The sequence below is a fragment of the Acomys russatus genome, chromosome 23, assembly GCF_903995435.1.
Source record: "Acomys russatus chromosome 23, mAcoRus1.1, whole genome shotgun sequence".
In the NCBI taxonomy this organism is placed as follows: Eukaryota; Metazoa; Chordata; class Mammalia; order Rodentia; family Muridae; genus Acomys; species Acomys russatus.
This window is the reverse complement of record NC_067159.1, coordinates 4,165,573-4,178,136: the sequence shown is the minus strand read 5'-3', so window position 1 is coordinate 4,178,136 and position 12,564 is coordinate 4,165,573. Positions and strand designations below refer to the sequence as shown.

The 12,564-nt window shown below is 52.0% G+C and overlaps 1 protein-coding gene across 3 annotated transcripts in view; it reads left to right on the top strand.

The window, feature by feature from the left end:
- The first annotated feature begins 819 nt into the window (after window positions 1-819).
- Window positions 820-12,564, top strand: part of Ptgfrn (prostaglandin F2 receptor inhibitor) — a 70,824-nt gene continuing 59,079 nt past the window's right edge. For 2 of the 3 annotated variants that reach the window (XM_051165460.1, XM_051165458.1), the window contains exon 1: window positions 1,262-1,488. In XM_051165460.1, the coding sequence (XP_051021417.1) occupies window positions 1,440-1,488 (49 nt within the window). In that variant the 5' untranslated portion in view covers window positions 1,262-1,439. Of the gene's footprint in view, window positions 956-1,261; window positions 1,489-12,564 lie in introns of those variants that run through there. The other variant, XM_051165459.1, reaches the window with a different exon arrangement.

Below are 12,564 nucleotides of genomic sequence, written 5' to 3'. Positions count from 1 at the left end.
AAGCCAAGGATGACCTTGCCTGGGGATCCTGCCTCTATGCCCAGAGCTCAGTGGAGGCCACCATGCCCGGTTGGAAATAAATTTTTAAGAGTCTCTTTCGGAAGGCTTCACACCTGGCTAGTCAGTCACATGTCAGTGAGCAAAAATGAGAAACACTTGTGGAAATCAGAAGGCAAGCGACGGTCTGCACCAGAGGGCAGTTTCCCCAGGAACATCTGTGATTTGTTTCGCATATATTAATGAGAGGCCCGGGCGAGGGAGGGGGAGGGGGGTCACTGGATACCAGTGGGCCTTTTTGAATGTCTGAATCATCCCTGTGAAGTTTTAAACAAGGGACACTGATTTTTTTCCCCCTCCCAGCACTGTGGAGTCTTTTGTATTCAAATCCAAAGCACAAAACTCTATTGTGGGAGGAAAAAGAGTCTTTAATAGAAACCGAGTCGTGTCCACTTAAAGCAATGAATATAGTCTCACGCGGCAGACATGCCATTTTGAGGCACTAATCATAGGATGGTGTGGGATTCCTTTTCTTCTTTTTTACAGGCACCTTCCTTGGAAGTTGTTCTAATTAGTACCACAGGGAGCCTGGAGAGGAGAGAGGTGGGCCAGAGCGAGGCAGGCCCACCCAAACTACAGGGGTGGGCAGTCAGGTTAGAGCCTTGTTGGATCTGATGCTTGGCTCAGTGTGCCTGGCCAACTCTCCCAAGCACAGCAGGCCTCTGGACCTTGAAGGGGTGGGAATTCGCTGCCTTTGAAGGCCATTCAATCCTATCTGAATAATTATTTTTAGCAAGGGCTAAGCAGGTGGCGGGGTGGCATGCTCAGCTGGGGACCAGAGACTGTACGTGTGGGTGGCTGGCTGCAAGACACTCGTGGGGATTCCACAGCGCTGGGCGTCCCGGGATAGGGCCCAAGATGAGGTTTCCAGACAAGTCTTCCACGCCAACTTTTAAAGGTCGGAGGAAAGTTTCTCGAGGGGTGGGGGCCTGAGGGGGAAGGCTGGGTGGGCTCGGCCGTCTCCTCCCCTTTAAGCGGGTGGCCCCGGCGCCTCCTCCGTTACCTGGAGCGGGGAGGGGCTTGGGAAAGTTTGTGTTTGTTGCTGGCAAAGCGCCGGGTGGGAGGCGCGGGCGGGCGGGCGGACGCCACGGCTCTTCCCTTCTGCTTTCGGGAGGCGGTCGGGGCTGCGCCCTGGGATCGGCGGGGCCGGCTCCGGGGCCGGGCGGCTGGCGGAGGGCGGGAGAGGAGGAGGCGGAGGGCCGCGCCGAGCCAGGTGCGCACGTCCGCGCCGGCGCTAGGTTTGCTCGGCCGGCGGGGAGAGCGGAGCAGGCGCGCGGCCCGGCGGAGCAGCCGACTCTGGAGCAGCCGGAGCTGGAGGAGGAGGAGGAGGAGCGGCGGCGGGGAAGGAGGAGGAGGCGGAGAGTCGCTCCCGCCGGCCGAGCATGGGGCGCCCGGCGCCGAGGCCGCTGCTGCTGGCTCTCCTGTCGCTGGGTGAGTGCCCCTGGGGCGCGGGGTCCCGGGGGCGCGGCTGCGGCGCGGGGCCTGGGGTACCCGGGGGGTCGGGGCGGCTCCCGAGAGACTCGGCTCCGGAGCACGGGCCGCCGGCCGGGCGGGGAGCCAGTGTGCGGCCGACTGGAGCCCGGTGCACATCCTCCTGGGCCCGCGCCCGGGGTACCCGGAGCCTTCTGGCCTGGCCATGCTGGGTCCTCACGTGTGCCGGGGGAGTGGCCCTTGGTTGGCTCCCCCACAGCGCTCTCTACCTGTTGGCCACCGGGAGCCCGGCTCACCTTGAACTCCCGGCCCCGGAGGGTGGGGGCCGCCCCAGCTCGCGTGCACGGCTGGGCGGAAATATGAGCTTTTGCTGTGCCCCGCCATAGCCGTGGCTGGTCCGGATCGCTCTTCACTGGTTAGCCCATGCTGAGTTGCTTTGCCTGGGAAGCAAGAGAATCTAACTTCCTTCCACGAAGGTCACTGGGTGGCCCAGAGCGTTACAGTGACAATCGGATACCATCCCCATCATTTTAGTGGTGGCTAGATCTGCCTCAGTGTTGCCTTCCAGCTTTTCCTGAAGCTGGCTAGGCTTGGATTTATACACAAAGAGCCGAGAGCTCAGCTTTCCCAACTTTTCTACCTGTTACTTCCCTTGTTACTAACCCCTTTCTCTTCCACCCTCTGGAAACCCTTGGTGCCTCTTGGTGGTTTGGCCCAGTATCATCCCCTCCCCCATCCAAGGCATCTTTCCTGGGATTCCCCCCTCCATTTTCCGTTCACTCCTTACACAGACACCATCTTCACATAGATACACAGGGTGATCTTATCCAGCCACGAGATGTATTTATTTAGTGCCTGTCATGCATGGTACAGGAAGGCAGGTCCCCCAAGTGCAGTTATATGCCTGGATCCCTGTGATCAGGGACTAGCACTAGGACAAGCCGGATTCCAGACCCAGCCCTAGGGTTCCCTTCCGAGCCCCTGCAGGAGACAGAGCACATGGTGTGTGTTGTCTATCCCTGCCAGGCCCCAGCTGCACAGAGGCGAAATGACTGTACTTCTGAGGGCCTGTGGGTCCCAGGGGAGGCTTCCCCACGGCCACCACCGCTGCCTTCCTGCTGGCATTAGGACTTTTACCAGTCCCAGCCCCCCCCATGAGTCCCGGCTGCCTTTCTAGCTGCCACTGTGATACCTCACCTCTGTGGGGTTTTCTGGAAGAGATACCCTCCCAAGAACTCATCTACCTGCAGCCCATGTGCAGAAAACATCCCATAGTCTTCTGTGCTTTCTGATCCTAGCCCTTTTAGTCGTCTCCCCCCAGCCCCCACTCTCACCCCCCCCCAGGAGCCTGCCCTTGTAAGTTGTGTATTTGTTGAACATTGCTGAGGACGGTCCTCACCGTTTAATTGACTTATGAGTCTGGGTCAAGCAGGGCCACGGCCTAGGGTAGCACAGATTGCGAAGGGCACCACTCCCAGCTGCCACACTCACTTTGTGGTTTCTGTGAATGACTCTCCCTAGAGTGCTCAGTTTGCAGTCTGTGTATGTACCAGTTAAGAGGGTAGGGTGAGGTAGAAGTTGAGAAAGAATGGCCTTGAGTGGGCTGGGGTTGTAGCTCTGTGGAAGAGTGTCTGGGTAGCTTTACCCAGGCCCAGGATTCATTCCCTCATACCAAACAAAGAATTAAACAAACCACAGCCAACAACGTGTGTGTGTGTGTGTGTGTGTGTGTGTGTGTGTGTGTGTTTTGTGCCCATGCGCAGAGCACTGCTTGGGGGAAATCATGGTGTTATACCCTTGCATCCAACCTTGATGAGACATAAAGGGTTTTTGGGTGTCTCTGGCCAGTGCAGATTCACCCGCCAATTCTCTGAATCACTGATGTGCCATCTACAGACTCTGCCCCTTGATACCTCACTAGGTGCAGCTTCATCCGTACCCCTGAGGCAGCCTCTTAGTGTACCTTCATTCTCCAGACACACTGAGTCCGGCGGAAACGGAGTGTGTCGCTAAGCAAGATCAGAAGATGGTCTTCCCCTCTTGCTAGCTGCTGGGACAGAATCTTGATGTCACTGCTCTCTGTCACTGCTACCTGCATGGTGCCCCTCTGGTGTGTGACCTCCACTGGTACCCTAGTCCTTTGTTTTTTTTAGCTTTTCCCAAGCACAGGTTCAAGCTGTGTAGTGGATTCTTCTAAGTAAACTCCACGCCCCACTCACCCACACTGTCTTAGCCGAGGCCCTGGAGGTTCCCCGTGAAGCCAATTTCTGACCCCTCATGTTGACATTTTCCCCCAACTTCCCTCTAAGGTGATGGATCTGAATGGATTGTTTTGGGGCTCCCACCTGTGTACACTGCACTCTGGTGATTCTTCTCCTAGGAGATGCCTCTTGTGTTCGCTTTCTACTTTCTGCTTTAGATAGTTCATTCTAAGGACCTGTTTGCTAAGAGTCATGGTGTTGTGCCTTCTAGCCCTCCTACCCCTGCTCCTCCCTTCCCTTTGCCCCTGAAGCTCTCGTCCCCCTCGAAGTGTTCTCACTGAGTTCACCATTCAGGATGAGGCCAGAACCACTCGCTCCCACCTCCCTGCCTTTGTCTGTCCTTCAGCCCTTCATCAGATATGGTATTTCATAAGTGCCTAATCTGTCTGTAATGGAGATAGTGCATATCGTAGTGGGAGTTCCCAGCAAATGACCAAGGTATAGCACCTCACTGAGCGTTAACTGGGATGTATTGACAAGTGATAGAAACAGTGCAAGCCCTGAGACCAGCCCAGCACTATGGATAAGCAGGGAGGAGTGGGATTCATTGTGACTGGGGGTTGGGGAAATGGAAGGCTTGCATTGGGGGAGGGGACAATGGGGGGTTGCTTTTGCTGAAGAGGTGACATTTGAGCTAAGCTTTGAGGGTAATTAGAATTTTGAAAGAAAGGATAGAAGAACATTCTGGGGCTCAGGGGAAAAGCCTAAAGTGTGGGTGAGTGAAGTGCATGGCTCCTTCAGAAATGGCACCCGAGTTCGGCGGGGGGAGGGGGGCTGGGGAGAGAGGGGAGATGGACTGGGGGAGGGGGGAGTTAGGGGGAGGAGCTGGAAACTCTCTGTGCTGTGTGGTCCAGTCTGGGCTGTGAATTGTTGGGTCCTTGGGGGTGGCCAGGCAGCCTGTGTTTCATGTCGTAGCTCCTGTTCATTACACTAGATGTCATTGTCTGTTCCCAAGTCTTACACCCCTGCCTGATTATCCCAGGAGGCAGGGACCCTACTGGTCTTGTTCCTTTTCTATCCTCTTAATATAACGCATAGGGTGTGTTTGACTAACTGAACACATATAAATGGGTATGTCTTTTTGTGTGCGTGCGAGAGTGTGTATGTGTGTGTGTGTGTGTGTGTGTGTGTGTGTGAAGTAAGTAGACATGAAAAGTTGTGTGTGTGGGGGTGGCTAATACCTTATCTGGTATGCTGCATGAGACCTAGAGATTGGGGAGAGTAATTAATATATTCTCTCTCTACCTCTTTTAAAAAAATTGCAAATCCACTGAAATAGCTTTTAAATGACAAAAGCATCACACCTATATTTTCAAATTCAATTGCTGTAACAGGGTATTATGCTAATTAGGCAGGCTAAACTGCCTTAACAGGTGGTATGCTTCTAGCACAGTGGTTCAAACAATGAGACCCTTTTTTTTTCCTCTCCTGAGGGAAAGCTTGGGTGGGCCCTTGTGTCACACAGCCACTCTAGTCCTGGGTTGGTGACCCCTCCGACCTGGTTTTTAAGATCACTTTATCTGTCACCCTTACTTTTTTAGCCCCCCAAAAGGAGGGAAACAGCTTGGATGTTATAACGGGTACTTCGTGGGCCAAGCTTGGAAGTGACATCACTTCTGTGTATCTTACATCGGAGACAATTTAGTTCCATGTCACACTAGCTGCAAGAGAAGCTAGAAAACACAGAGAACCTGGCAGCCATCTGTCAGCTACTGTGGAAAACGGAAGGATGGATTTGGGATTTGGAGGAGCACCAAGCAGTCTTACAGAGGATACGCGCGCGCGTGTGTGTGTGTGTGTGTGTGTGTCTGGAGAATGGAACCAGGACCTTGTACACTTTATTACTGGGCCTTGTCCCCAGCCGTGTTCTTTTCTGGTGGCATCTGTGAGGGCTCCGCCGCCCCTGACAGGGACAGAGCACCAATAGCTGTCACTTGACGGTCAGGCTCTTGGATACATTCTAGGTTTCTGGAAGACTGAAATAACTTGTTCGGTCAAGGCAAGACTCCATCCTGTTGGTGCTGAGGATCAACTGCCTATTGTTCACTCGGCCCATATGTTGCCCGTTGTTTGAGATTTAGATGAAGAAAAGATGATCGTGGTCAAAAAAAAACCAAAAAAACAAAACAAAACAAAAAAAAACCCCAAAAAACAAAAAAACAAGCTGGAATTAAAAATAGGATCTGGGGTGTGTGGGGTCGGGGGCTGGGGGGATGCCAGGTGCGATCTAGAAAGGAGTAGTGGTGTCAGCGTGCACTCCTCAGACATGACAACCTGCAGCCCTTGCAGGTCCCCATTGCCTGCTCGGAGGGAGGAACCAGTGGGGCTGCTCCACGGGGTACCGGATATGGAGGAAGGGTCACAGGAGAAACACAAATGAATCCCTCCAGCTTAAACAGCCTTTGAAGTGCTGTGGTCTTCAGAGATTCCTTGGCACTTATTTCAGCCTTGTTAACAGAATTCCTGTATCTGCCAGGCTGATTAATGCCTGCCCTGGCTATAATTATTCTTATTAGTCGGCTGGGTAGAGGCTGTGGTTGTCAGTGACATTCCTTACAGGGCAGCCGGGCCAGGCGACTCTTATATGGTGATCTGGTTTTAGTGATGAGCTGCCGAGCTGATTTTTCTCTGTATAGGTGAGTCTGTACATACATATTGGCGCTGCGTCTGGCAGTGAATAAAGTGTGGGCTTGTCTGTCGGAGTGTGTCTGCGTATCACCTTATCAAATGAAGTTGGTGGAAGCTGTCGGGATCAGTTCATAGCTGTTTGGTTTAATTGCATTGGTTTCTTTAAGGCAAGGCTGCTGGGTCACTTGACTCTGCTTTGGGAAAATAACTCAAACTGGCAAAAAAAAAAAAAATCTAAATAATTTATCTTCTAGAAAAGGCGAAGTGCTGGAGTTGGCGGAGTCAGTGGGTTTGGGTTTTGTTCTGTTTGTTTGTTTGTTTTTTTTCCCTGAGATCTTGGAGTGCTCCCCAGCACACACCCCAACTGCACTCTTTGGGAAGGAACAGACACAGACAGACCCAGTGGCAAACACCGTCACATACCGGCAGTGTGATTTCCAGGAGACAAAAAGGCAATGGAAGTGTGTGTTTATGTTCTTTGAGTGCTCGTTTCTCTTGGTGCTTCCTGATTATGGAGTCGCTGAGCGGCATGAGTCAAGTCTAAGCATGACATCCCAAGGCTCTACCTGTTTTACACCTCTGTGAGCAGCTGGGACGTGAAAGCATCGACATCAGGGATGGAGGGAGCGTGTGGCAGGTGCTGCTCTGCCTTGGGTGAACCTGGCTGAAAACATTAAAGAACAGAGCCGTGCTCACAGGTTCAGGGTTCATTGCAGAATGCGTGCTGCCATGGAATCTAAATGACTTAGAGACAGATAGGTTACGTCTCAGACCTTAAAAGCGACCATGAGCCAAGAATGTCTTGGAAATGGCTCTCTCTTGTTCTTGTGTTAAGCTGGAGCAGGCCAGCACTTCGAAGCCTATAGGCCGGGGTGAAGGATCCCTGTCAGTTTCTTGTGGGTTGCAGGTGTGTGGGATTCTGGTAGTGGGTCCTGGGAGCCCACAATCAGCGGCCGCCTCTAAGCCCTTGAACCTTGTGGATACTATCATTGCTGAATGTGCAGTGATGAAAGCCAGCAGATGTCACTTTCACTCAGGAAGCCTCAGCATCCCCACCTCTGCCTCAGGATGAGCTGTTTGAAGATGGAAACAGTCCCAGGTTTGCTGTGGTCCACTGGCAGTCTCGGCTTTATAGAGCTGGAAGCAGGAGTGTCAAGAGTTCAAGGCCAGCTTGGGCTGTATAGAGAGACTTAGGGATGGGGGGGGGGGTGGGGGAGAAGAAAGAGAGAGGGGGAAGGGAAGGAAGAAGCTAAGCAGCTCTGTGTCATAGTGTGTGGCTTCTTTGTCTACCCAGCAGACCCTGAGCCAGGGTCAGTTAAACAGGTCAGCCATCTTGAGGGCTAGGGACTTCGAAGTGAGCAGAGCCGAGCAGCGTACATGGTGGTACAAGGTGTACTAGATATGGGGTTAAGACCTTCACAGAAAAGTGGGTGAAAGCAGTGCTGACAGCAGGTCGGAAGGGAAAGTTCTCGAAGTAGTCCTCAGAGGGTCGGGAAAAGAGCCAGCAGAACACCCTATTGGAAATAAAACAGAGATGAGTGGGAGCTGGCTTGCTAAAGAGGGAGTCGGGGCGGAAAGTGTTGCTGCATGCCGGAAGGATAGAGAAGTGTGGGCCTAGCATGGGGGTTCTCGCCTGTGAGACAAGGCGGCCGTTGGGCTGGGACACTGAAGTTTCACTATGTGGTGAAGGTGGGTTTGAAAGCAAATGCTGAGGAGTAAGTGGGTAAGGGATAAGTGGGTAAGGGAGGACATTGCTGGCACAGAGGCTGTCTGTCACCTGTCTTCCCAAGGGGCACCAAGTAGAAGACCACCGTGAAGGTGGTGCCTGTTCAGTGGGATGACACTCACTAGCATGAGTGTCCCCTGGGAAACAGGGTGGAGAGAGGGCAGTAAGCATCGCTGGAGTCCTTGGTGGACTCCACAGAGCAGGAACCGTGCTTTGCATGGTCCAAAAAGAGTCAGGGAGATACAGGCAGAATATGAGAGGAGCGATGCAGTGTGGAACATGGTCCCTGCAGTCCTCTAGAATGTCCCCACAGTCCCCAGACATTGTCGGGAGAAGTTTCCTGTATGTCCCCTTCTCCGCATGTTGAAAATTTCTGGATGTCATCTAATGTCTGGATTGTAGACTTAACTTACTCCCTGATGGCATTTTTATGTCGTGTGTATGTGGGAGAGGGCGCAGGGGAGGGGGGGTTGGAAGGTGGGGGGCTTGCTGGCCCACAAGCCCCAAGGATGCGTCTGTCTTGACTCTGTTGCTGGGGTTACAGGTGCGCATCACACCTGGCTCTTCGTATGAGTGCTAGGACTCAAACCCAGGTCTTCTTAGTTGCAGAGCAAGCACTTAGCTTACTGAGCCATCTCACTAGCTCACTTGGGTGTGTTTCTGAAAAAATTATAAGAGGAGGAGGAGGAAGAAGAGGAGGAGGAGAAGGAAGAGGAGGAGGAGGAGGTGGTTTGTGGTGCTGGGCATCACACCAAGGCTTCATGCATGCTAGGCAGGTGCGCCCCCGCTGAGCAGGACGCCCAGCCCGTCTGTGCTGTTGGGTAATCCATCTCTTTTCTCTCTACATCACCTAAGAAGGCTTCAGTAATTTATTAAAGACAAACTATTATATGTGCGATTAAAAAAAATATTTCTGTACCTGGTACCCCTCCCAGTTGAAAATAACTTACATGGAGGAAAAAAAAAAAGACTGAGTTTAGGCTTTGGAACCAGCCCTCCTTTGAACCCTGCAGGGCAGGGACTGTGGACCTTAGACAAGTTTCTTAACTACTTTGAACCTCCCTTTCCATCCTTGGGAAACAGGATGAGTGCCTCTCTTGCAGGACTGCCATCAGTGTAAAAATTATCTTTAAAATACAAAACATTCTAGTCAATACTTACACACTTCTAGTGTGGTCTGGGACCAACATCAGTTCCCTGGGGACTCTCCAGATCCAGTCTAATGTGCTGAATCTGAGTCTGCATTTGAACAGTATTCCTAGGAGGCCCCGATGCACACTAATGAGCAAGAAGTTTTAGTCTGCAAGGATGCAAGGCACACACAACGTATGGCAGTGAGCGCTGAGGCAAAGGTCAGAGACAGTGACTGGAGTGGGTCAGTGCTGGGCTTGGTGAGTGTGGGTGGTGTTCAGTTCCCAGTGAAGGACAGGGACCGTGTGGGCATGCAGCGCAAGCTGCCAGCTTGGTTTTGTGTTGAATCCACCAAATTTGGCATGTCGGAGGGATGACATCATGCTTTTCCATGGAATCAGGTTAGAAGGATGGGGGACCCGGGACCTGAGGCAGCCGCTGAGAACATCACAGGGAAGCTTGGCCAAGGAGATCAAGTAGGACAGGGAATGAGACTTCAAGGCTTGTCGACTCCGCAGAGGCCTTGAGGGTCCAGGATCTAGGCTCCCCAACACAGATGGGGCGGCCAGTAATCAAACAAGCATCTAATCAGAGTCTTTCTGTTGCTTTGATCAGTTTAGCTCTAATGCCAGACTAGGGTTGGCCTCAGGTGCTACGGCATGCACTCTGCAACTTCCTAGAAGCCACAAGTCCAGGGTGTAGTAGGGAAATGGTGAAAACTGCTCATGGGCTGGGGCCTGGGGAGCAAGCAATGGAAGAATTCCTTAGGAAATCCCTTCCCAGCTTCCCTGTAGTGCGGAGCTCATCATACCAAGCAGTACACTTGCCACACACTGACTTTTCGAATAGGCTTTGTGACCACACCAGATTGCTCCTGTGATTATCCCCACCTGGTAGATGGAGGAACTAGGGGACAGTGTCACACTGTACGTGAAGGAGCTGCAGAAACTCCCACTCATGACATCACTCAGACGGACCTCGCCACGTGGGAAGGAGTTGATGCAAGTAGCTAACGTGTGCTGACACTCAGTCTGCCGTCTTTGACGGCCAGAGGCTTGGATCCTGGCTCTGTTCCTTCTTTTTACTAGTTTCTTGACCTTGAACAGAAACTGCTGAGTAGCCTTTAGCCCCTGTAAAAAGGATTAGTTTAGCTGGTCCTGAAGGGCCTCCCATCTCTCGCCAGACTTCTCTGAGCATACGGACTCCTGCTGTTGGCCATATGGGCCTCTTGCTCGGCCCTGGCTTTGCTGGCTCTTTGCCATCTCCCCCAGCCTTGCTTGGGTCTGCAGCCCATGCCTGGTCCAGGACTGGTCACTAGTTGGTGCCACCAAGGGCTCTGGATATTTATTGTCTGTTTTTTTATCCCTGTATCAGCAACTGCTCCTCATGCCAGCCCATTTCCTGTGCTGCGAGAAGGGATCTCTTTCTGGGTTCTCTAGAGTTCTGAGGTCCTCATCACCAGGCCAACTGGGCTTCCAGGCTGGTTTCTAGGGAAAAGATAACAGGCATGGTAAAACCCTGTACAGCATTTCTGAGCTGCTGGCTGTTAACAATATCACTGCCTTTTATTTGTTGGTGGTGCAGGTTTTGGTTTGAGGCTTTCCAGTGTTGTGTGGCCAAGTCCCAGCCTTCAGGAATGTGACTCATGTTTTCTTCTGCCTTTGTCCTTCGGGTCTCCGATGGCACCTGACTGATAGCCCTGCTCTACAGGAGTGTGCTTGCACTTGTACGCTTACCCAGCTGGGGCCGTATCCTTGTTATCTCCCTCCTCTCTCTACTGCTCTCAGCTTCTTGGCTTCCTTCCTCTCTTCCACACACGCCAGCTTCAAAGTCATAGTCTTCCTGTTTCGGCCTCTCAAGTTCTAGGATGCAAGCACATGTCACCTTGCCCATTGCAGCAGGAAGGGGTACAGATATTTAGATGTGTCTAAACATTGACATTGTTCTGGATTTGACACCCTTTGCCCCATATGACCCTTTGTTGGCTAAATGTGCCCTGGTGTTTCCAGGGATTTTCATTCTCCCTTGGTCCGAAAGGGGAAAGTTCAAGATGTTCCTGGGTACCATCCCACTGAGGGATGCGTCCTAGAAAGCTTGTGAGAAACTTGTGGGAACCGGAAGGCCTGTGACTTGATGCAGCTTGGCCGCTGCCCAGTCCTCTCTGGATGTTTTGAGGTGCTGCTAAGTACAGCAATGCTATCCCTCTTGTCTTGTGTGCTGGCGTTGACTGAGCGAGAGCCCTTTAGGGGTGAATTCTGAGTGTTGAATAGCTTACTAGTTTGCACTATTCTAGAGGTGATGGGGTGAGTCCAGCCTTCCAAATCTCTCTCCCCGGACGACCAGGAGCAACATTGGACTTGGTGTTGATGCAGAGTGTTGCCTCTTAGCTTATATTGCAATGAGGAGTTTAAAAAAAAAAAAAAAAAGGTGCTTGGCACAGCTATTCATTTTTCCATTTTCTGAAAGCTGGCACATCCAAAAATTTTATTTATTTATTTATTAGAAGACATTACAGTCTGTCATCCTTGATTGAGAAATCCATACAGTAAATCCAAGTTAAGATGATGATGCCTGACCCAGGGCTGGGTACATGGCAGGCACTTTGTCATGTTAGTCAGTGGGCATGGCTGGGGCACTAGAAGAAACAAATTATTTGTGCCTGACTGCTAGTCTCTTTTGCAACACAAGGCAATCCCTGCTTTCCCTCTGCAGCACTGAGGACTATTTACCATGTTCCTGAAACTGAACGGCGGGTGGATCCCGGGTGCTCTGAAGGGTCTGAGTGCATGGGTTATTAGATGCCTGTGCATGTGGGGCTGCCAGAATTAAAGGGGTGTATGTGGGGGGCCAGGAGCTGTGATCATGGAAAACCATTACAGAACAAGTGGAGAGGTCTTCCAATAGGACACTGACCGCAGGGAGGAGACAAGTGCATCCAGCTTGGCATCCCATTTAAGGATTAGCTGACTTAAGCTGAGAAAGTAAGAGACCCCAGGGGGCTGTGGATATTCAATTCTGGGAAAGGGAGTGGGGTGGAGAGGAGATCTGCGTGCAGAGTCACCCTGAAAGGTGTTGGCAGCATCGTCAGCGCCCACAGGGCAGCCCAAGCCACTTGCACACACAGCGCGTGAAGCCTTCTGGGGCTTCCAGGAAGCAAGCCCGTTAAATGAAGGTGATAAGTCAGACCGTAAGCCTATTTTTGGTTGTTTCTTACAAGGAAAACAGCTCACCAAATAATTACTGATGTTCCCCTTAGGTCTTTTAGCACGGGTTTCTTCAGAGGCCCATCACCTGAGAAGAGACACAGATAAGTTGTAGAGGGATGTTAGT